General features: G+C 43.3%; 1 protein-coding gene across 2 annotated transcripts in view; it reads left to right on the forward strand.

Moving 5' to 3' along the window:
- Nucleotides 1-4,531: 4,531 nt before the first annotated feature.
- The window catches only part of ANKMY1 (ankyrin repeat and MYND domain containing 1), a 73,142-nt gene continuing 52,936 nt past the window's right edge, over nucleotides 4,532-24,737 (forward strand). Inside the window, exons 1-6 of one of the 2 annotated variants that reach the window (XM_053305189.1) lie at nucleotides 4,532-4,779; nucleotides 7,171-7,471; nucleotides 14,248-14,394; nucleotides 16,463-16,932; nucleotides 21,346-21,562; nucleotides 22,200-22,364. In XM_053305189.1, coding sequence (XP_053161164.1) covers nucleotides 4,751-4,779; nucleotides 7,171-7,471; nucleotides 14,248-14,394; nucleotides 16,463-16,932; nucleotides 21,346-21,562; nucleotides 22,200-22,364 — 1,329 coding nt within the window. In that variant the 5' untranslated portion in view covers nucleotides 4,532-4,750. The remainder of the gene's footprint in view (nucleotides 4,780-7,170; nucleotides 7,472-14,247; nucleotides 14,395-16,462; nucleotides 16,933-21,345; nucleotides 21,563-22,199; nucleotides 22,365-24,737) is intronic. The other variant, XM_053305190.1, reaches the window with a different exon arrangement.

The following is a 24,737-nucleotide window of genomic DNA, read 5'->3' on the forward strand; positions in this document are numbered from 1 at the left end:
AGACCAAGGTCCTTGGCAGTTGCCCAACGATGGTGATCCCAGACTGGGTGATACTTTAGATCACTGTCAAAATACACAGGTTAGTGCAGTGTTGTTTATGTTTCACAGAATGGGTACACCACCAGTCCCAATGAAGACAGGACACACTTAGTTGGAGTAAAATAGGGCCACTTTATTAATGAACAGCAGAATAAGACTTGCAGCAAGGTACCTAACTAACCAGAGTGGGGATAGTCCTCCCATGTGGGACCGCCTCCTAGGGAGGGCTGTACCAAACCAGGGTAAAGGGCTGGGTACTGATTTGGTCAGGCACCAGGTCCTGACTTCCTCTCACCGTGATGCAAGCGGGGGAAAGCTGAGGGGCGGGGGAGCAACCCGACTCACCCCCAACTCAAGCCGCCAAACTCTTAAGTTGGAGAGTCAAGCCATCCCCCAAGCCATTCCCAACCCTCTGGGCCGCAAATACCCCTGAAGGGCTGTTTCTTGCCTCCCCTCACCCCAAATGGCCCTCCAGCCGAACACCGTTAATCAAACTACCTACCCAACACCCACACTCTCCTGCCAAAGCTGTGTTCAAAGAGCAAGGAGGGGAGACACTTCTCCTCTTGCTGCCATTCCTTTCAGCCAATTGGCCTGCCTCCTTCCCTCATTGGCTGGCCCTGCCACGTGGAAGGGGAGGCAAGATGGCGCCCAGGCCTGCCTCATGTGACGGGGGGGCACTCTCCTGCTCCCACCTTATTGTGCTGGTACAGCAGCAGGGACCAGCATTCCCCTCTCTACCCTCTGAGCTTTCCCAGACAGCAGGTTTTACTGTGGGTTTTCTGTAAGGCTTTACTGTGAGTTTGAAGTTACCCCCCCCCCCCCCAACATGCAAAAAGTGGATTTTTTTTACCCAGGATATAAATTGGGCTACACTCTAACATGCTAAAACCCTAATTGTGTGTGAAGTGCTCCCTGATAGCTTTCAGAGACTTCGAGAGATACGTGAAACTGGCCCTATCCATCCCCAGCACAGTACTTCCGGTGACTGTTGCTGGTGTGTGTCTTATGTTTCTTTTTAGAATGTGAGCCCTTTGGGGACAGAGAGCCATCTTATTTGTTATCTCTCTTTGTAAACCGCCCTGAGCGAATAATAATAATAATAATAATAATAATAATAATAAATAATTATTATTTCTCAATTCCGGAGGAGATGTGAATTAAAAACCAGGTGTGAAAAACTTCCCTGCCTCCAAAAATGGCTTTAAATAGTGAACTGAATGAATGGATGAATGAATGAATGAATAGCTTTATTACTATCATTGATCAGTTATAGTTAAATAGTGAACTTTAAAAACTGTACATTAGGAGTTTTTTTCATGTCTCTTTTTGGAAGCCATTGGGACACATTTTAAAATAATTTGATCAAGATTTTTTTAGAACTATATGGCTAAAAATATTCTGAAATAAAATATCAGTACAGAGAAGGAATTCTGAGGGCCTAGCATGGTCAAATAAAGGTCTGTATGGTTATAGCTCCTATGAACTCTTGTAATCATGTTTAACTTTGATAATTTTTTAGTACAGTCTTTCATACAGGGGAGAAGAAACCATATCCAGACTCTTTGCTCTTCAGAGTGATCTAGGGAAGAGATCAAGTGAGATTTCTTTGACCATTTATGGTGCTTAGTCAAAGGAGAGGGACCAACTTCAGGCCAAGCTAAAGCATAATTATGGGAGAGTCTTTTCTACACTAACTCTATAGCTTTTTGTTGCTATACAAATTATGTAACAATTGAGAGAAGTGTGAAAAACCTTAGGAACATAACCCACAGCTATAAAGGAAAATAGACCCTTAAAAATGATATTCCCCAAATATTTATTTATTTATCATACTTTTATACCGCCTGATATGTATATCACTAGGCGGTGTACAAAATTTAAAATATTTAAAAGTCACAAATTAGAATACATGACAATAAAAACAATAGAATAAAATTATTAAAACAAGTTTTTAAAATTTATTAAAATTAATTTTAATTAACAGCCTGAGAAAACAGGAGGGTCTTGAGGTTCTTTCTGAAAAACAAAGAGAAAAGGATTATTTCAGCAGGAAGCTTATTCCAAAGCCTTGGGGCAGCCACAGAAAAAGCCCGGTCCTGGGTCACCACCAAACGAGCCGGTGGCAACCGTAACCGGATCGAATTAAAAATATTTAATTCATATGTTTAAATATGAATTAAACATAATGGGCAGGATCACTGTTAGTGATGATTAAATTAATAATCTCTTATTACTACCTTGTCTAATTTATTTCAATGTTATCAGGACATGCCAAAATGAATGGCAGATAATGGCCATTGGAATGCATTGATCCTTTCTGAATGGCCATAGGAATACATGGATATTTCCCCCCAAATGTATTTGTTACATGTATTTCCTGGTAGTATAGGGACCATTTTGGGCAACGTGCCAGAAATGGTGGCCACCGTGCATGCGCAAATGGTCTCTGCGAGGCCATGGGCCATGGCAGGTCTCGCAGAGGCCATTTGCGAATGCACGATGGCTGCCATTTTGGCTGCCATGCCAAACTACAGAGGCCCGAACGGGCTGAAGAACTGGCTGAACGGGCTGGAGGGGGTGATAATGGAGGCCAGCGGGGGGACGGACAACCTCTGCAGACCCCCTTGCCGCCCCAAGGAACTCCCCTGAAGGGGAAAAAGGTATTTAAATTTTTAAATTAAAAAAAAAATTGTAAACCCCCCCCCCCCACACCCCCAGACCGGGGTTTGAGTGGGTGCCGGAACGAACTAGTTCGGTCAGGTTCAAGTCTGGTCCAGACTCGAACCAAACCGGGCCAGCCGGTTCTGTAGTAGCGAAAACCCATTCCGTGAGCCCTCGCCTTCGGGGCTCTCTGTGCACATGCACAGAAAGCCTCGAAATGGGCTGTAAATGGCCCGACTCTTCAGCTGTGGAGCCAGATGAGCGGCGGCCTGGGTCTGGCCCTTCTCGGAGGCCCCCTCCAAATATGTCCATGCGCATGACATTACGCACATGGTAGCTTGGCTTAGGCTCTGGAGGAGCCCAGAGTGAACTCCCCCCTCCTGCCCAGGCTACCGAGAGCCTGAGTGAACTCTCCGCTTGTTGTTTCAGGCAGAGTCCGCTGCCCGATAGGACGTTTTCCCATTTCTCTGGCCCACACCCCCTTTGCACGTGACGTCAGTGCCCTGATTAGTTTAGCACTGTGAGGGTGGGTTGAGGGCGGGGTTTGCCACGTATACCCTGCTAACTGGGCAAAGAGGCACCTTTTAATGTGATTCTCTTTATTTAGCAGGGGGAGAGTAACTGGCCCTATCCACCCCCAGCACAGTACTTCCAGTGACTGTTGCTGGTGTCTATCTGATGTTTTGTTTTAGAATGTGAGCCCTTTGGGGACAGGGAGCCATCTTATTTATTTGTTTCTCTTTGTAAACCGCCCTGAGCTATTTTTGGAAGGGCGGTGTAGAAATCGAAATAAAATAATAATAATAATAATAATAATAATAATAATAATATACCCTAAGCATTTTATATAACAACTAGCTGGGCTGGGCGCAGAACATCTGCGCCTCTAGTTTGCCGCAACTGTTTTCTCTATCTTCCCCACTGCTTATTTCCCCCGCCGGCTAGCCAGCCACCCGGCAGCCCTCCCTCCTGCGGGTCATCTCCACCCACTGGCGGATGCCTCCTCTAGCTGGCTGGCCTGCCACTGGCCACCAATGCTGTTTTCTCTCCCACTCCCGTTGCTATCTGGGCAGCTGCTTGTGAACTCTCGCGAGAGCTGCCACGCATGGAATTAGCGACGGGTATGCCTTAGAGAAATACCGTATATATAAAGACAGATGATAATAATAACAAACAACAACACAAAACAACAACAGTAATAACAATGACCTCTGGTTATGGTGATCACCTTGGGAAGATATTACTTAAAAGATTGGATGCAGTTTAAAATAATAATTCCAGTGGTGCTTCTCTGTCATTAATTCCCGTATACTTCCAAACATTAAAAACAAAACACAAATCCCCAAAGTCTTCTTCACTTTTGCCTGGTAACTGCCAGTTCCTTCTTGCAGACAGTAACATGACATCCTATTTGCCCATGGTAGACTGAGGACGAGCAAGAGATGGGTTCCAGCGGAGAGGGCAAAATGAAAGCGGTATGAAGCTATCGACGTCTCTCCCCCCCACGCCCGCCCCTGCTATCCCAGCCTGCAAGTTAGAAGAGGCTACTGTCAACTTTAGGGGCGGAATGAAGGGCGAGAAATCCTGAAGCTAACCATTATTAACCATTCGTGTGTGGGGAGAGGGGCGGCGGGGGGCACACTGTGGGTCAGAAGAAGCGTGTGTAGAGGAGGAGACCTAACAGAACTTTCCTGGGAAGAGAAATGACTTGGCCGCCCGCGAGAGAGCAGCGAAGAGCGGCGACTAACTTAAGCGAGCAGCGGGGTGGGGCCAAAGCAGGCGGCGCTCCGCCCTTCGCGAAACCCGGTTTCTATGGAAACTCAGATGCGGCGCCGCCTAGGCAGGAGCTGGAGAAGAGGCGTAGCGGGAATTGTTGCGCCTGGCCGTGGCTGCCACCCCCTCCACGAAGGATCCGCAGCGTTCCCGTCTGCCTTACGCGATTGTCGTTTGTTACGTCCTCCCTCGTCTCTCTTATTGCGGCTGTAGGCCGGCGGTGAAGCCCCCGGAGTTGGGGCAGAGTTTTCTCTAACTTTGGGGTCCGAGCCGAATGGAGGCTGTCCAGGCTGCCGCCCTTGGGTGGGTATTTTCCCTCTCGGAGCGAGCGGCTCTTGCCCCGGCGGCCAGTTCTGCTCACTGCTGGGAAGGCGATCCCTGTCCTCTGGGGCCCTCTGGCGGAAGCCCAGCTGAGCCACACTGGCTCTTCTCGGTTGCATGTGTGTGAACGCTGAAACTGATCTGGATAGAGACATACGCCGGAAGCATGTGTGACGGTGATGCTATCGCTTTGGCACATTGGTGGGCGTGTGGAGACTAGGAGGGATTTGTGATAGTGTTGTTGCCGCCCTGTGCAGACATTGCGTTATATGTGCAGACGGGTGCCTGCACTCATGTGCATGATTTTTCTGTGAATGGCTGTGCCCCTGGTGTTGTAGTCTCGCCATTATCTTTTTATGTTTTGCTGTTTAGCAGTTTGTCCCAGTAGGGTTCTGTAGAGCGTTTGGTGGGAAGAGGGAGGGGAAGGAGAGAATGGAGTCGTTTCTGAACAAACTCTTAGTTACATCCAAATATAAAATTACTTTGTGTTTGCGGGGGAAGCAAGTATTAAACACTCTGTTCATTTAAAAAGTGAATCTTTGTGCAGGCTCCTCAGATACAGAGTACAGAAAGGAAATGTACTGCTAAAAACCCAGTCTTGGTTACAGATAAATAGGGTACAAGTGTTGAACGTTAATGTGTGAATATGCCTTGAGCATAATGGGTGATGTATAGTATTTATATTTTATTTTTATTTATTTATTAGGCTTCTGTAGATGAATTTTCTCATAGATACAGATACAGCCTGGTTGAGTATGTACCTGGTGAGTGTATGTGTGTTGACAGAAGTGAAACATGTATATACTAGTATGTAGTATGTACACTGTGTGTACACACACACGTAATTAGCACTAGCAGTTGTTCTGAGTGATGTGCAGAAAAAGCACAGTTTTCTTATTGCTGTTGCCCTTAGGGCAGATACCTTCACCCCCAGCTCATGCTTAGAATAGTAATCAGGAGTGTAGTAGGGTTTCAGAGATATGGAGTGCACCTGTGCACAGCCTGAGTTTCCCAGTAGTTGCTGACTGTGGACAAGCTGAAAGTCATGGTGAAGAACCATGAAGCTTGAGCATGTTACATAATGTATTGAGGACCTTCAATAAATTCCCATGTTGTGTGCCACTTATTTTACCCCTTGCAAGTGGACTGATTTATCTTACCGGCCTGATTAATCTGTTGAAATATATATTGGATGAATGGATAGATAGGATGTCATACGTGTCTATTTCCGTGTGTATGTCTTTTAGTATTTAGGCATATTTTTATCTGACTTCTGTGGCAGATGATATTGCCCAAGTAAAGTTGGTTGTCAGGCTTGTGATACCTTTTTTCATGTGTGGGGTGAACGTTTATGCACACTTGAGTATGAGGGTTGGTTGAGTGCAAATTTGATACTTCTGTAGAAGCATGTATAGCTTTGGATGTGTAGATTACTACAGAGTAATTACCATTGAGCCCAATGGGACTTACTTCTGAGTAAACCTGTTTTAAGTTTGCACAGTTGCAGAATTTTGAGTTAAGTGAACTTTGGAACTTTGTGTCCCTAATCATATGATATTAATGGCTGCAATAATATGTAAACTAATCTGAGAATTGTTTTTAGGAATTTAGGAAGGTGACTTCTCTCTTCTCTTCCGCTGGTTGGTGTCCTTTGTTGATGAGCTTTCTCAGTTAGATTCTTAGTAATATATGAAGTTGTTATTTGAAATAGTGCGGGGGATAGTTCTTCTGATTCTGGAATCCTAAAGGCTTGTCCAGATAGTACCTTTTTCTCTACCACTGCTATATTACTATTAAATCAGGCTTGGGAGACTATTGCAAGAAAGGGATACCAGATTGCATAGGGATTTTGTGCATCAGTTGTTTTGGACTGTGCCCCTGTGCTGATCTCCTTAGTAATGTTGCATGGGGATTGGTATAGTCCTTGAACAGCTTGAGAGTGCTTGGCATCCTTTGACCAGAAGAGCCTTCAGTATACTTACTTCCACATAAATTACTTTGAAATCAGCAGTACTTCCCCCCCCCACCAAAAAAGTGGGTTTCTGCCTCCAGTTTTTTGTTAAAAACATTCAAAGTGGCCGATATAAGATTAAAACAACATAGGAATACGAAGATGAAACTTGAACTATACATTCAGTAAAAATCATAACAATTAAAAGCCAGAGTAGTCCTAAAAGCTGCAGATCAGACAATAAAATCGAGTTGAAAAGAAAATGTTTTTAATAAACATCTAAAAGGCAGAGCATACAATAAATTAACATGTCTGATCGCCAGAATAAAGGCATTCCTGACTTTCCAATACATATTTAGAAGTGCAGTGTGATATGACCTTAATTTGTAAATAATGTTGGTGACTCAATTTTATGATTTCAGAGGGATCAAGGACAAATCAAAAGATGGCATCCCAAAAGACAGTAAGTTTCTCCGAGGAGAAGAAGAAATAGAAGAAACTGAAACGGATATTCAGCCAGGCTCTATTCGTGGCTATGAAGGTGATGAAGAGACTGAAGATTATGAGGAAGAAAGTTGTGAACAGCAAGAAGGTGACCTGAACAATAACAGGCTAGAACTTTCAATTGGTGTGCAAGAGTGGCCAGATGGTTCCAGCTATAGAGGAGAATTTGCATTAGATCTAAAACTTGGATATGGAGAATTTTTGTGGGACAGTGGTGAGGTAAACCAGCTTTATATTTAAAAATTTCTCATGTCTTTTATCCAAAAACTTTGCCACTGTTGTGCATAATAAGAATAGCAAGGAAACAAACCCTGTTATGTGTTCATTTGTGAAGCCCTTTGTAAAGTTTGTTTAAAAATTTATATGTCTAAAATGATGTATGGTTTCCATAAGGAAAAACAAGTTGTTCTGGTAAGAACTAATTTGCCTACTTTCCTTTAGCTGTTTGTTTGTTTGTTTGCTTGTTTGTTGTTTGATTGACTGCTTGATTTTTTTTATTTGATTTCATTTCATATCTATATCGCCCTTCCAACAATGGCTCAGGGTGGTTGACATTAAAACAAAAACTAAAATCAATTAACTATTAAAATAGAAAACTGTAAAAACAACATAACCATTATTAAAACAATTAAAAGAGTTTGTAAAACCTTGGAAAAAGAGGCTGAATCTTTACAGTTTAAAACAGTTTAAACACCCTGGAAGGCCAGGCCAAACAGATAAGTCTTAAGAGCTCTTCTGAAGGCCAATAATGAACTCAGATTATGGATTTTTGCCAGGAGTGCATTCCACAGCCCAGGAGCAACTACAGAGAAGGCCCTCCTCTGAGTCACCACCAGATGTGTTGGTGGTAACTGAAGACGGACCTCCTTAGTTGACCTTAACGTGCCGTGGGGATCGTACAGATTCATACTATAATTGTACTATGATCTTAATTGATAATTACTGTCCTCACAAAGTATCCCACGTCAGCCTTAAATGTTCACATGTCCACCATCTTGAATGGGGATGGATAACATCATTACAAACTATGCCACTGAGGAGTCCCTATGTGTCCCTACTACTGTTCCAAATTTGGTTCTAATTGCTTAGGCGATTCACAAATTAGCCCTCTTGTGCCTCAAACATTCATGTGTCCACCATCTTGAATCGGGGTGGATGACATCATTACAAACTACACCACTGAAGTGAATTTATGTTTCACTCACATTCAACTGTAGCAAATTTGGTTCAAATTAGTTAGATAGTCTCACTTGTGCCTTAAACACAACGTCTGCCTTTTTGAATTGAGGTGGAGGATATCATTACAAATTGTGCCATTGAGGTGTCCCTATGTATACTAGGGCTGTCCCTAGGGGGGCACGCAGGGCTGGGGGCGAATCAGCATGTGTGGGGCCTCCTTAACATTTCAGTATAATATACACTATACGTAAAACATACACACACACACACACACACACACACACACACTTCTACACATTTGCGTACCTTTCATTCCAGAATTGAATTCGACCTGAGCAGGATCTAAACAACTCTCCCTTCAGTGTTCCCTCTAATTTTTTTCATGTGTGTGCAGAATGAGTTTTGCTCAGGGTGGCAGTACAGGGAGGCAGTGTGTGCACGCATGTGCATTCAGAGTTCAACCTTCTTGATTCAGCCTGAGTGGGATCTAAGCAACTCTCCCTACCCTCCGCCCCCTTACAAGCTGCTTATATTGTTTCCATTCTCACCTTGGTCTCTTAACACAAGCAGGCAGCAACAGCAACACACGGCGAGCTGGCAGGTAGGCAGGGGCAGGCAGCAACCACACAGGAGGAGCATATGAAGCAAAGACAGACAGATGAACAACAAATGGATGAGATGGATTGGGAATCTGGATGGATGGGTGAAGGAATGGATGTTGGAATAAGCAGCAGTAGGGCAGCCAGAAACAATTTTTGGTGGCATGCAGGATTGCACAGAGAGAGTGTATGCAGCCACAGATGCTAGGGAGTTCTTGCCATGTGACACCAGAGAAAATGTGCAGCCGCAGACCATGGGGGAGAAAGTTTGCATGTCTCCTCACAGCCCGGCCCGCGCATGATTCTTGGCTTCCAAGGTTAACCTCAGGTAAGCCTACCCACAGTTTCGTTTGTCGTCTGATTTGGGCCCTAGTTAGTCCTAAGCCACTTGAGATAGTTCTACTTATTTTTAATGCTGGCCTCTCTGACATGTCATGCTTCATATGTTTGGTGCAGCAGGGTGCTTGAAAAACAACAACCTGGACCATCAATGTGTAGCTGAGACTGCAATCTTAGGCACACTTATTTGGGAGTAAGCCCTGTTATGAATACAGTAGACCTTATTTCTGAGTAAACGTGCATATAACCAGACTGTTGGCGTTCCCCCCAGTGCTGCATGTGTTTTATTTATTTATTTATCTATCAAATTTATATACTGCCCAAACTTTTGTCACTTAATGCCACTTAGGAGCTGCATTAAGTATTTAGGAGTTATATAGCAATGCCTTCTGGTTTTGAGGCTCCCAGGAGACTCGTTTCCTGACTTGTCCACATGCGGGAGATGTCATATTTTCATAGATTTAGTAATCCCTTCTGTGTATCCAGAAGTCTCTTGTAGAAGTTCTGTAACATTAAAATACCAGTTATTTTCCTTTCCAGCTACCAGTCTACATGTATTTCTACATGTATGAAAATGGTGAGAAATGTATGTTTGCATATATGCATATGTTTGTATGAAATAGGAAGAAGACATACCATAGAAGTGCATCTTCCTTTATTATAATCTGTCTGAAGTGCTGAGAATTCAGCTCTAGTGTATTCCACTTTGTGCCTTATCACAATCTGTCAGAGCAGCTGAGAATGCCCGCTAGCCGATTCCATATGATACCAAGCTAGGAACATAGGAAGCTGCCATATACTGAGTCAGACCATTGGTCTATATAGCTCAGTATTGTCTACACAAACTGGCAGTGGCTTCTCCAAGGCTGAAGGCAGGAATCTCTCTCAGCCCTATCTTGAAGCCAGGGAGGGAACTTGAAACCTTCTGCTCTTCCCAGAGCAGCTCCATCCCCTAAGGGGAAAATCTTACAGTTCTCACATGTGGTCTCCCATTCAAATGCAAACAGAGCAGATCCTGCTTAGCGAGGAGGACAAGTCATTAGGGATGTGCACAAAGATCTTCGTTGCCAACGGGGGGTAGCGCTTTAAGGGCGGGGGAGGGTGTACTCACCGCTCCCGCCACATTTCCCCCGCCGGCGCGCTGTCATTTTGAAGCCCCTTGGGGCTGTTTCCCCCGTCGGCCGGAAGTGGCCGGAAGTCATGAGCGTGCGTGCGCCCATCGCGCGCACCCACGCTCGCGACTTCCGGCCACTTCTGGCCGATGGGGGAAACGGGGCGGCAGGGAGGAACGCTGCCGCCCTGAGGGGCTTCAAAATGACAGCACGCCGGCGGGGGAAATGCGGTGGGAGGGGTGAGTACACCCTCCCCTGCCCTTAAAGCTCTACCCCCCATCAGCAACGAAACGCTGAAACGCCTCCAGTGCCGAAATGTTTCGGAGGCCTTCATAATGGCCTCTGAAACGTTTCGGGCACATCCCTACAAATCATGCTTGCTACGACAGGACCAGCTCTCCTTTCTTAGAGTCTAGACAGCAGGGGTTCTTGGAGAGGCATTCTTGAAGGTTTCCCCTAGAGATTCACTAAAGTCTGACCTTGAGCATTTTCAGAAAGCACTGCAAGGCCATCTTAATTGAGTTGGTTTTGTGTAGCCAGATGTAGGCGCAGGAATCTGGGAATATATATATATATATATGTTATTACATATGGTAATTTTACAATATAACTCATCTCTATCCCTAGATGTGGAATAGACAAAACTTAAGTCAATGGGTAGCTCTTGTTCCCGATCTAGAAATTCCCTGTTTCCTCTGAAGATCACTGCTGACTGTTCTATTTATCAGTGCTGGAGGAAGAGGTGTCCAAATGCAGTTCACCTACAAGTATTTGATGCTGTCAGTGCTGATTGCTTGTTTGGTCATTTGTGTGTTGTTCAAAAGCATAGTGTGCATCCCTGGTGCTAGAATCCCCTTCCTTTCCTCCTCAAGAATGCTTTTGCATGTGGTGAATCACACCAAGAAGAGTATTATGCATATAAAAAACAGTTTCTGTGCATGGTTTGTCCTTGCTGGATTGGACTGAGAGGGATATTTCTTTTTTGTAGAAAAAACTGTCTGTTCTGTGAATGGTAGTTGCAAATGTGCAGATAAGTAAATAGTTCAGGTCTGGTATTTCAAATATAATTGTGCATATTCTGCATGTTCTTCTTACAACTAAGATTACTCCTACTACTTTGTTTATGGTTAATGTTTACTAGAACAGAATTTAATAATTACATCTCTGTAATAGTGGACATGAGTTCTTATCAACTTTTTCTCATTGCCATGAAAGTAATTTGCAGTAATAAATCTAATATTAATGAAATTATCCAAGACTGTAAATCCTGGATTGAACAGGTTTACTAGCTTTGTTTGAACTGTATCCTCTATATATTCAGTTTTTATTAAATATTGTAATTCTCAGTATGTTTCTGTGCAGTCATTTCCCCTGGATGAAGCCAAGTGGAATAAGCCTCCTTGACTTGCAAATGAATGGTACTATGTTCAACCCTGTTGAAAAAATTAGTTAAATCCTCTCTTAATTTCTTTCTCCTCTTTGTGAGGGGAACTGTGGCAGATATTTGCAGTCTGTTGTAATTTGCCCTTGTTTTTCTCTTGTTCCCTGTTAACTTTCTCTGAGAAAATTTTCTGTTGCTTTATTTGCCTGTATGTGGAGACATCGGGTAGAGGACTAGACTCCAGAAAGGCCAGCAGATACTTGTGTGTGTGTGTGTGTGCGTGCTGTTATGCTTTTTACAGCCACCCTTCCCCCTAAGGCATTAACCAGAAATGAACCCTGTCTTGACTGACAGGCTGGTGAACTCCAGGGCTCAGCCAATCAGTACACCAGGTGGGTGAGGCCGAGAGACCTGTTGGGAGGACGAAGGGAATACTTTGTTAGAGAAGAGCAGAGGAGGACATGTGGCGATGGAGATTGACTGCAGAAAAATGGCTATGCAGGTCCTGGAAAGCTTGGATTCTTAACCTGAGCTTGGTGAATTCAAGATAAGGAAGCCAGGGCTTTGGCTTTGGGAGTTAGTCTAGGGAAAAGTTTTAGTTTCTTTGGTGTGTGTTTTGTGTATTCCTGATACTGGTCTGTTATTGTTTACCTGTAACGTAACTAAACAAAGAAACACTAGCCTTTGCCCATCCAGTCAAGGCATTGCAAAAGACTCTGTAAGCAACTGGGTAACCATGATTTTTAAAGTGTGCTGCCCCAACATCATTTGGGGTGCTTTTTGAAGTATTCTTGTAACATACTGAGTATTTTTACCTGTAATGAAAAGCTGTGAAAGTCTCAGAAGGAAGCAGTCTGTAGCATTTGAATAAAACTGTTTTTCTTTTTGTTCTTTTCTTTACATGGTTTTTTAACTTGGGAGAAAGGTGGGATTGAAAGGGGGTTTTACTCTGGTAGAAACATGCCTCAAGTGGTCAACAGCTATCAGTTTTCTCACCACGTGCAGGCATACACGTGGAAGATTGTTGCGCTTTTCCAATAGCAAAAGAAAGTGTTTCCCTGTGATTCCACCCTAAGCCCAGGGGGTGTTAAAGCTCTGTCGATAAGCAGGTGGTGGTGACAGCCTTTAGAACCTACCAAAAAATCTGGAAGGCTTTAGGAGGGGCCTTGCCAGAAAGCTCAGCAGGGATGATTCAGCATTTTTCTTCCCCTCATGTGAACATGCTCTTGAGACAAAGACTTTAATCGGTCACACATGCACACACGTGTGTGACTGATTTTTACTTCTGCCAGCAGTTTCTCATAACTGATGCTCCCCTCGGTTCCTGACCTTCAGAGAAGAGACTTTTCAGGGGGTAAAGTGGTGCTGCTGCCTGGAGGCAGATGCTGACAATTCCTTGTGTGAGCATGGAATGCCTCATAGGGGTACACTGGATCTTGGCAATATTTTAGAAATCCCAGAAATCATGAGCTTATTTGGGCTTGCATGCTTTCAGAAATGTGTGCAGATTTGAAATGTGTGCAGATTTTACTGTATATATAACTTAACCTAAGGGCATCTTGGTATTCAGTATTGGCCCAGTTCAGACATTAGGCTAAGCCACTAAACCATGGTTTGGCTATTCATCTGTGCCTCAGATTCTTGCACTCTCCTCCCGGCCCACACTCAGATTCTCTTTCACTCTTATTTCACAGTAACTATAAATTGGATGTATGTACATTTGACTCTGCTGGACACGAACTTCTGCAAATTTTTGCTGCATTGTGTTTCATTGTGCTAAATCACATTTTGGTTGGGGATAATTCTGGTATAAATATGATAGGAAACAAAATTCCACATTATATCTTTTGCTATATAGACTGCTTTGAGAGTTTTTAAATGAGTTTTTTAAATACTTGAATGAGCCATGCAACCTGTTCTTGGAGAGGGAATTATCTGTAGCTATGAACATTTTGCTATATGTTGCTGTCTTACAGTTGCTGGACTACATCCTTTCACAAGTAAAATTATTATTATTATTTTTATTTACATTTATATCCCGCTCTTCCTCCAAGGAGTCCAGAGCAGTGTACTACATACTTAGGTTTCTCCTCCCCGGTCCTAGTCCAGCACTCTAACCACTACACCATGCTGGCCACAAACAGTGGAGATTAGGGGTTCCCAGCTTGGGGACAGTTTTTGCTGAACTACAACTCTCATCATCCCCAGTCACAATAAATAGTAGCTGGGGCTGATGGGAGTTGTAGTTCATCAGCATCTGGAAGCTCCCAGGTTGGGAGCCACTGGTCTAGATCTTTCTTTTCCCCATTGTACTTAAGAGTTATTTTGGCTTATGCATTTGTATCTTAGCATTTGTGTAATTTCTTTCTTTCTCCTGTAATGCAGAGATATGTGGGGCAGTTCTATAAAGACCATCGTCATGGCAAAGGAGCTTACTTTTGGCCCGAAGGCTCTAAATTTACAGGATCGTTTTATCTTAGCCGTAAAGAAGGCTATGGTACCATGGAATTTGAGGATGGAAGAATATATCAGGTAATTAGAATGAAATATGACAGTGTAATGGTAATAGTGATTTCTTAATGAGGTGATTCAACAGATAATTGCAGAATCCACTTCTGTTTACATTTTCCATGACTAATTTAGATTTAGTACAAATAAGTTTGTTTAAAATATAATTATATAAAATATTTTAGAATTGTCATGTAATTTGCTCAGCGCTAAGAACAACATTGCACATACACAAGTGGAGAAATGCAGCCAATTTTGCACAGAATTAAATGACAACAATGGGGCAGCAGGGATATGAAAGCAAGAAATGCCAGGTTCTGGCTGTTCCCTGTGGTGCAGATTGTGCAGTTTTAAATGTAAAAAAACAAACAGCTAAAACTGTTAGGCTGGGCAACCCTTAAAGCACTGCTAGGCAGCTTATGAAGAACTAATGTAGACTAAGACTTCTGATCACTGTTTGGGTGCATGCCCAAGATGGATCTAGAAACAGGAGTGGGTGCAGGTTTCTCTGCTGTGGACCATGCTCTTCCTCCCCTGACCTGAGCTGCCAGAGTTTTGTTTCTTCATTAACACTTGTGTAGCCCGTGCATCAAATCCTGTTTTTCTCTTTGAGCTCTCTCCCTTCCACCCCACCTGCTCCATGCCTTCAAGTAGTCTGTCTGCTAGTTTTTGTTCGACTGGTGTCTTGCGTTGATCTGCATACATTTAAAAATATTCAGCCAAAGGAAAGTCTGATTATTTATTTATTTTACTTTTGAAAATCTTCCTGGGGAAGGTGGTAGAGGCAGTTTCCTGATTGCCAGAATGTGCTATGCATATTTCTTTAAACCAGAAATTCAAATAAAAGGTTTCCTTTGAGTTTGATTAACTTTGAGTTTGATTAACCTGGGGAAGGGGGTGGTATGTGTGTCCCACAAGCAGTGAGTGTGCTTTCACAGTGGATTCATTGCTGTGTGTATATATGCTGTATATCTGCACATCCTCAGAGTACTTCTATTCTTTTTCAGAAGCAATTAATTGTATTGGAAGGCATTTTTTACTTTTTACAGACAGACTGCTTCTCAGAAAGAAAACAAATGCTTGGAATACATTGGGCACTAGCCTATTTCATAGATCTTTCTTTGTTTTGCTTTGTTTAAATATATTGTTCTATTTGGGATGTAAAGGTAAAGTGTGCCGACTCCTGGCACCCACAGAGCCCTGTGGTTTTCTTTGGTAGAATACAGGAGGGGTTTACCATTGCCTCCTCCCACACAGTCTGAGATGATGCCTTTCAGCATCTTCCTATATCGCTGCTGTCCAATATAGTACCAATGGGGATTCAAACCGGCAACTTTCTGCTTATTAGTCAAACATTTCCCCACTGTGCCACTTTTGAGATGTAACTCAGTCTGTAACTCAATCTCATTTTTCCCCCAAATAATGCTTCTGCCCCCTTCTTTTCCCAGCAATTTTTTAGTTTTTAATTTCTTTGGAACTAAGCATTCTAAGTATTTATGTTCTAGTATTTTAGGTATGTTAGAATGAAAAGTATGAAACACAAAAATACTAGTGAGTTTTATTGCATTGATTATATTTTCAAATTCATTCATTCATTTTGATGTATACCCTACCTCCTGGAATAGCTCCAACTTAGGCTATCTTAGGCCTACCAGAGGAGCCCAGGGTTGCTTTATTTGAGCTCCATTAACATAAAATTAATTTAGTGTAAAATTGTAACTGAAATTAGATATAAGCTCATTCTCTACACTTCTGCACTACAATTGGTTCTACTTTATCTTGGCCCTTTTGGTTTCAAGCATTGCTAGTCACAAACATTCAGGGTTAGTAATATAAATCAGAGCAAATTGTGCTGGTAAAATAATCATGATGTTTTCAAGTATTGATAGTGATCATATTACTAACTGTGTTTTGACAAAATGAGAGCCATGCTATGGATGTTTACTCAGAAGTGAATCCTATTGTGTTCAGTGCATTTGCTTCCAGGTAAGTGTACGTATGACTGCAGCCCTAATTTGCAAACTGAGTTAAATTGTGTTCTTGCTTCTTGATCTCACATTGTCTGTAATTTTTTTAATCCCCCACCCCGAAGGGCCTTTACAAGGGTGATGAACGATTTGGACCAGGAATTGAAAATCATCCAGATGGCAGTCAAGATGTTGGCTTGTGGCATCGAAATAATATAATTAAACTGTGTACTGAAATACCTGGGTATTTTACTCTTTCGGATTTCTCAGAGCTCAGTATTTATTTTGATGCGGAATCTAGTAGAGAGTATATTTCAGAGGAAAGCACTACCAAGTGGGATCTGAATGAGGAGAAAGACCCATTTTTCTACGACTACAAACGCCTTATCTTAAATGATGACAGCTACACGTTGCCTGAAAAAATGTACATATACTCAATTGATGCAGATCATCTTCCTCTTACTCGCTCCTTCTTGAAAGAGTTTGATTTCCAGTATTTTAAGAAAAAGAAACGAGTGTATTATGAAAAACAATGGCCCATTATTAATATAACCCCTTTCATGGTCAAAATGCAAAGACACATCTATAAATATAGGTAAGCATTGACGCTGGGGATGGAGTGGATGATTGGCTGGCTGTAAATAGATTGTGTTCGATGCACAGAAGCATTGTCTTGCTGAAGTACGGCTATTCCATCTAACAGTTCACTGCAGTTCAGCATATTGGTGTTTGTTTTTTTTAAAAAGCTCACACTATATGTCCCTGTCTGTCCTTTTATCTGTTGCTGAATTACAAGGAGGCCTTAGAAAACACTTGCCTAACCAATGCCAAGTGTTCTGTCATGGTTGGTTCCATTTTCTTCACCCATGTGGCAGTTCTACTTGTCAGTCAATTCTAGATCATCCTTTGGACACTGTTATTTAAAATCTTGTAGTTTTGGAATTCACAGCCATTAGCCCTGGGTGAATTCCCCTATCTCTACAGTTTTCAAACATTTCTCTTCCTCCTGTAGTCATTGGTTTGGGGAGATTTGAAGGATGAATGTGGAAAGAGATGTTTGCAGGTGAAGAGTTGGAATCTGGAAGTTGGAATTCCTGATCTTTTTGTTTCAGTGTGACTCTGTCTCCCTTTGTTCAGCTACTTAGAACCATTGCCATTCTGCAGATGTTGCAAGAAAGCAGGAAGAGAGGTCTGCTTCTCACTGAGATGGTAAACCTGCTTCTGAGTTGTGCCACTTAAGCCACCCATTGTAGTCTAAACTTAAAAGTTCTGTTGGATCAGACCAAAGGTCCATCTAGTCCATTGTCCTGCTTTCCACAGTGGCTAGCTAGATGCCTCTGGGAAATCCACAAAAATGGCTTGAGGGCATTAGCATTCTCCAGCAACTGCTCCCCAGTAGCTGATATTCAGTGGCATCCTTGGATCCATTAAGATTCCAAGAAGCCTTGGAGGGATTTAATGTTGGCTTTGCTGGTGATCCTGTTGATGCCCTGGTTGAGAATTGCAACAACTTGCTCACCAGGGCAGTAGACACGATTGCTCCCAAGCGTCCCCTCCAACCTGCTTCAAATTTGGCCCCTTGGTATACGGAAGATCTACGGGGGCTGAAACGGCAAGGTAGGCGACTGGAGTGCAAGTGGAGGAAGACTCGACTCGAATCTGACAGATTGCGACATAGAACACATCTAAAGATCTATGCTCAGGCAATACATGCGGCAAAGAGGCAGTTCTTTTCTGCCCGTATTGCCTCTGCGAGTTCACGTCCAGCGGAGTTGTTCAGGGTTGTGAGGGGATTAGTATCTGCCCCCCCTCCCTTGAACCAGAATTTGGAAGCATCAGTTACCCGCTGTGATGTGTTTAAAGAGTTTTTCGCAGATAACATCTCTCGGATTCAGGCCGACCTAGATGGAGACTCCACAATTAATTTGATGTCTGAGCTGGAGGTGCCAAACGACTCCTTTTATACGATTCAACTGGATCAATTTCAGTTTGTGACTTCTGAGGATGTGGACAAGCTGCTTGGAGCGGTGAGGCCTACCACTTGTTCTCTTGACCCTTGTCAACATTGCTTGTTCGATCTAACAGGGAGGTTGTTGTAAACAGCCTGGTGGGAATCATGAATGCTTCTCTGAGGGAGGGCAGGATGCCTCCTTGTCTTAAGAAGGCAATCATTAGACCTCTTCTAAAGAAGCCTGCATTAGATCCCTCAGAGTTGAGCAATTATAGGCCTGTTTCCAACCTCCCATGGCTGGGCAAGGTAATTGAGAGGGTGGTGGCCTCTCAGCTCCAGACGGTCTTGGGGGAAATTGATTATCTAGACCCATTTCAAACTGGTTTTTGGGCAGGCTATGGAGTGGAGACTGCCTTGGTCGGCCTGATGGATGATCTCCAATTGGCAATGGACAGAGGAAGAGTGACTCTGTTGGTCTTTTTGGACCTCTCGGTGGCTTTCGATACTATTGAGCATAGTATCCTTCTGGAATGTCTGAGGATGTTGGGGGTGGGAAGCACTGTTTTACAGTGGTTCCGCTCCTACCTCTCGGATAGATTCCAGATGGTGTCGATTGGAGACTGTTGCTCTTCAAAATCTGAGCTTAAGTATGGTGTCCCTCAAGGCTCTGTACTTTCTCCAATGCTTTTTAACATCTGCATGAAACTTCTGGGAGAGATCATCAGGGGATTTGGAGCCGGGTGTTACCAGTATGCTGATGACACCCAGATCTGCTTCTCCATGTCAACTTCTTCAGGAGCTGGCATATCCTCCCTAAATGCCTGCCTGGAAGCAGTAATGGGCTGGATGAGGGAGAATAAACTGAAGCTGAATCCAGATACGGAGGTACTTATTGTGCGTGGTCAGAACTCTAGAGATGATTTTGATCTACCTGTTCTAGATGGGGTCACACTTCCCCAAAGGAACAGGTTCGCAGTCTGAGAGTGCTTCCTTTCCAACCTCCACCTTTCCATGGGAAAGGTCCACCTTTCCCTGGTTTCTCAGGTTGAGGCAGTGGCTTGGGGTGCTTTTTATCAGCTCCGGCTGATACGCCAGCTGCGTCTGTTTCTCGAGATCAATGGCCTCAAAACTGTGGTACATCTGCTGGTGACCTCCAGACTTGACTTTTGTAATGCGCTCTACATGGGGCTGCCTTTGTACGTAGTCCGGAAACTTCAATTGGTTCAGAATGCGGCAGCCCGGTTGGTCTCTGGGTCATCTCGGAGAGACCATGTTACTCCTTTACTGATGGAGTTACACTGGATGCCAATAGGTTTCCGGACAAAATACAAAGTGCTAGTTATAACTTACAAAGCCCTAAACGGCTTTGGCCCTGGGTATCTAAGAGAGCGTCTTCTTCGTTATGAGCCCCACCGCCCATTGAGGTCATCTGAGGAGGTCCGTCTCCAGTTACCGCCAACTCGTTTGGTGGCTACACAGAGACGGGCCTTCTCGGTCGCTGCCCTCAGCTTGTGGAGTGTGCTCCCTGCTGAGATACGATCCTCCCCATCTCTGGCAATTTTCAAAAAAACTACTGAAAACCCATCTTTTCACCCAAGCTTTCTCAGCTTCCTAAATTTTGGGGGTTTTAATTTCTGGATTATTTTAAAATTCAAAACCAGATTTCGGGGTTTTTAATCACTGTAATTTTTTAATTGTTGTTTTAAAATGTTTTTAAATTGTTAATTGTTATGTTGTTTTTTAATTTGTTTTAGCTCTTTACTGTTTTAGTGGTTTGTTTTAATTGTAAACCACCCTGAGCTGTTTTGGAAGGGTGGTATACAAATCAAATTAATAATAATAATAATTATTATTAATAATAATCCTGCTTTTGAACATGATGGCTTCCATGTAGCCATCACAGCTAATAGCCATTGATAGACCTGCCTCCTATTAATTTGTCTAATCCTTTTTAAAAGCCATCTAAGCTGTTGATCATCACCACTTCTTGTGGATATGAGTTCCAGAAGTGAATTGCACTAGTTAATTATGCTTTGCATGAAACAGTACTTTCTTCTGTCTGTGATGTGCACGAATCGATTTGGCGGGGCAGGGAGTGGTACTTTTACGCACAAGTAAAGCCGGTCCTTACCTGCTCCTCTGTTGCTCCACCACATTTCTTGGTATGGCACTGTGCTGCTCAGAAGTCTGTGGGTGGCTGTGGAGCTGCACCCAACAGCCTGGGCATGGCGGTGGGATGCACATGGACTTCTGAGTCCACACTCAGTCCGGTGCTCAGAGGTCCACACGCAGACTTCTGAGCACCGAACCAAAATGCAGTAGAGCGGCAGAGGAGCCGGTATGGACTAGCTTTACTTGTGCTAAGAGGTATCACCTTGTGCGCTGTGGAAATGATTCATGCACATCCCTAGTCACATGTGGGATGTGTCACCCTAGTTCACATCCCAATTAAACTAATCAGTTTAATTGGATGGCCTGAATTTCAGTATTATAGGAGATGGAGAAAAACTTCACTCTATCCACCTTGTCTACATCATGCATAATTTTGTAAACCTCCTTATTTTAAAAACTTCACTCTATCCACCTTGTCTACATCATGCATAATTTTGTAAACCTCCTTATTTTAAAAACTTCACTCTATCCACCTTGTCTACATCATGCATAATTTTGTAAACCTCCTTATGTGTCTTCTTCTGAACTCAAATAACTGAATGCTCTTTCATAGCAAAAAAAGTAAATAAATTTCTCCATGTAGAAAACTTGTATGTTGGGGGAGAAAGCTAGATTAGAACCCTTCTCCATGTCTTCTGCTTTCCTATGTAGCGAGTTTTGTTTTGTATGGAGGAACATTCATGACCCTCTCCGTCCCCCTGCATCTGCAGCCTGAAATAGTACAGGTTTACCATCTCGGTGAGAACTAGGTCAGAGATCATATGTGAGAAGAAAGGAACAACTGTCCTCTTCAGTTGACAGAGAACTTTTGAGATGCCAGAACCACTGAAAACATAAATACTGTATTGTCTTTCTAGCTCTCATGTTTTTTTTGCTCACTTCTAGGCATTGTCAGATGGATGTGAACTGGGATGTTAATTTGATTCTGGAAGGCTACCGCAATGGTTTTGGAAATAAAGGTCCCAGAGAGCTTATTGCTGAGGAGCTGATTAAGAAGTCAGCGGAAGGAGACTATAACCGAGTTTATGAAATTCTGAGGGACAACCTGGCCCACCCAGACGTAGCCGATGTCCATGGATATACTGCCCTTGCTGCTGCTGTGGTAAGACTCCAGCTGTTACTGCGTGTTATGCTGTTTTAAGATAAAAGAAGCCAGATTAAAATTTCTCTTCTCTTCTGTGACAATGTTCCTCTCTGCTAATTCTGTAGCTGTGAAAGAACTAGTGATAAATGTCTCAACAGCAGGTGTGCAGCAAGTTAAGAAAAAATCTTCCATTGAGCAACACAAAATAATAATAATAATAAACTATTTGTTAGCCACCTCATAGAAATCTTATCTGTAAATTCACAAACTCAAAGACATCATTCCCACAATAAAAAACTGTGTTCTACCCAGGTTTGGGAGCTGTGTGTGCTCCCAATTTTGGTTGTGTGGAAGCAAGGTCAGAGGAAAACCCTGGGTAGAAGTGATTGTTTGGAAGCAAGGTAGGAGGAAAAGCTGTCCAGGTTTTTCTCCTAACTTGCTTCCACACAATCACTTCTACCTAGGATTTCCTCCTGCCCTGCTTCCACACAACCGAAAATTGGGAGTGCACACAGCTCCCATATCTGGGTAGGTCACAGTTTCTGGTTGTGTGAATGACCTCAAACTTGTCCCAATTTGAGGTTGGTTTAAAAAAAAAAAATTAGAAACGATATAATTTCTGTATGAAAATAACCCAAATAGTTTTCTTGTGCAGATGAATTATCAGGATGACATAATCAACCTTCTTCTCGATAATGGAGCTGATGTGAATAAATGCAGTGATGAAGGATTATCAGCTCTTTCTATGTGTGCTGTTCATTATTTCCCCGCAGAATCATTTCAGCCCAACATTGCTGAAAGAAACTTCTTTAGAAGAGAGGTTAGTTCTTCATAAATTTGTAAGTGTGAAATAGTTTCATGAAATGCATACTGGTTGTGGGGTTTTTTTTTTTTTTGCAGTTGTCACATAATTATATAATTTGCTTTCAGTGACTTTGCCTCTTACTCAGAATTGATCTAGTTGTAAGACAGAATAATTGCCAACCCACTGCTTGCAACTCCTATAGCCATTTTGTTAAGGGAGGTGTTGGGCACTAACCATACATTGCACGTCTATCACATCCACTGCCATGCCTGTAGATAAGACTATTGTACTGTACTGTCTTTGGGGTTGTAGTTGAAGGTGATTCAGAAACTTCAACTCATACAATAGAATCCCCAACCCCAACCTGGCACTCATTCAACTTCTAGTGTGGATACTACATGGTTGCTCTTATTTCACATCCTCCGAGTTGTGATGAAAATAGTTAATACAAGTAGTCTGTGTGAAGTATTGATATGCAGGGAAGGGCCATAGTTCAGTGATAAATCATATCATTGTTGCATTGGTAACATCCAGACTGGACTACTGCAATGTGCTGTACGTGGGGCTACCCTTGAAGACTGTTCAGAAGCTTCAGCTGGTTCAGAATGCTGCTGCAAGGATGCTCGTGGGTACAAGTCACTTCATGAGTATTACACCCATCCTGCGTCAGCTTCATTGGCTACCGGTCCGCTTCCAGGCTAGATTCAAGGTGCTGGTATTGACCTTTAAAGCCCTACATGGCTTGGGGCCAGGGTACCTGTTAGACCGCATTCACCCATATGAATCTCCCAGGGCCCTCCGCAGATCTTCTCAGGCCCTGCTCATGACCCCTCCACTAACAGGAAACCGGTTGGCAGGGACTAGAGACAGGGCCTTTTCGGTGGTTGGCCCCTCAGCTTTGGAACGCCCTCCCTGAAGAGCTTTGCCATGCTCCCTCCCTCCGTGTTTTTGAAAAACATATTAAAACACATCTTTTTAAGGAGGCTTTTTAATGCTCCATTATTATTTTGTTATATCTGGTAGGTTCTTTAGCTTCTTTAGCTTTTTATAATTTTCAGTTTTAATAATTGTCACTTTAATAATTGTGGTTTTAATCTGACTTTTAAATTTTTTTTAGTTAATATTATTACTTTTATTGTATCTGTGTCTATCTTATTGTTATGAGCCACCCCGAGCAGTAATGCACTGGAGGGGCAGGGTATAAATATTTTAAATAAATAAACAAATAAGTATGTTTTACATATGGAAAGTCCCAGGTAGGTTCACTCTAGGTAGGGCTGGGAAAGATTTCTGCCTGAAGCCTTGGGAGAGCTCTGCCAGTCAGTGTAGATGGTACTGAACTAGATGGTCCAATGGTGTAATTCAGGATAAGGCAGCTGCATATTTTCCTTTTTCAGAGCTCCCTATCCTGTCCCTAGAAAACAGTGTTTGGCTCCTTGCTTGATAGATGCCTGAGAACCCCATCTGTTACTTCAGGTTTTCATAGGTAAAAGCATAGCAACTACTTGATCTGGATAGTGATCCGTTGCATTCATAATATTGGGTTCTGCGCCTGCGCAGTGACCTCACGGATCGATTAGCTAGCTCCTCGCTCCGCCCCTAACTGCCCTGCACGAGATCGTGTTCTCCTCATCCCTGGCAGTTGGGGCGTGTCTCTTTCAGTTTCTGTTTGACCGCCATTGCGTCAACACCTTGGACTGTTGGCTCCTCGGCTAGTTAGTGAATTGAATTATTGGTGAAAGACAAGGATCGGAGTAGGACGACGAACAGGTTATAGGACAAGTGGACTGTATATTGGACTGGAGTTTGGATTAACCCAAAAGACTAGAAAGCATAAAAACGAGCATTCCCATAGCGGGATGGCAGAGGCCATGTCGGCCAGAGACAGGCCCAAAACGACTTTCAGGCGCTGCTTAGAGTGCAATGCGGTTACCTTCAACGGATATGCATGAATCCTGTTTATTATGTCTGGGAGAGCAGCACAACCCGGCGAGTTGTAAGATTTGCTTGTCGTTTTCGAAGCAAACATTGAAGAACCGGGCGCTGAGACTCAGGGCGGCGCTTTATGATGATGCGCTCCGTCCACCGACTCCGAGGCTGTCAACCTCGATGTCAGGAGCCACCTCGATGTCGACCGTGATGTCGAAGGCGAGCACACTCACGATGTCGAAAGAGAGCACTCCCATGGTGGACTCTGCCAGTAGGCAGTCGAAAGCCACTGTCACTACGGAGTTTAAACAACCGGCGGACGCTAAAAAGAAGCGTCACCGGCATAAGTGGCACAAAAACAAATCATCAACGGAGGAGGAGCAGGGGACTTCGCCCCCTCAGAAAAGGACGAAAAAGACTCGAGTCCATAGCCATACTCCATCTCCGTTGCCGCTCCGG

This window comes from Hemicordylus capensis, chromosome 3, assembly GCF_027244095.1.
Source record: "Hemicordylus capensis ecotype Gifberg chromosome 3, rHemCap1.1.pri, whole genome shotgun sequence".
Classification (NCBI taxonomy): Eukaryota; Metazoa; Chordata; class Lepidosauria; order Squamata; family Cordylidae; genus Hemicordylus; species Hemicordylus capensis.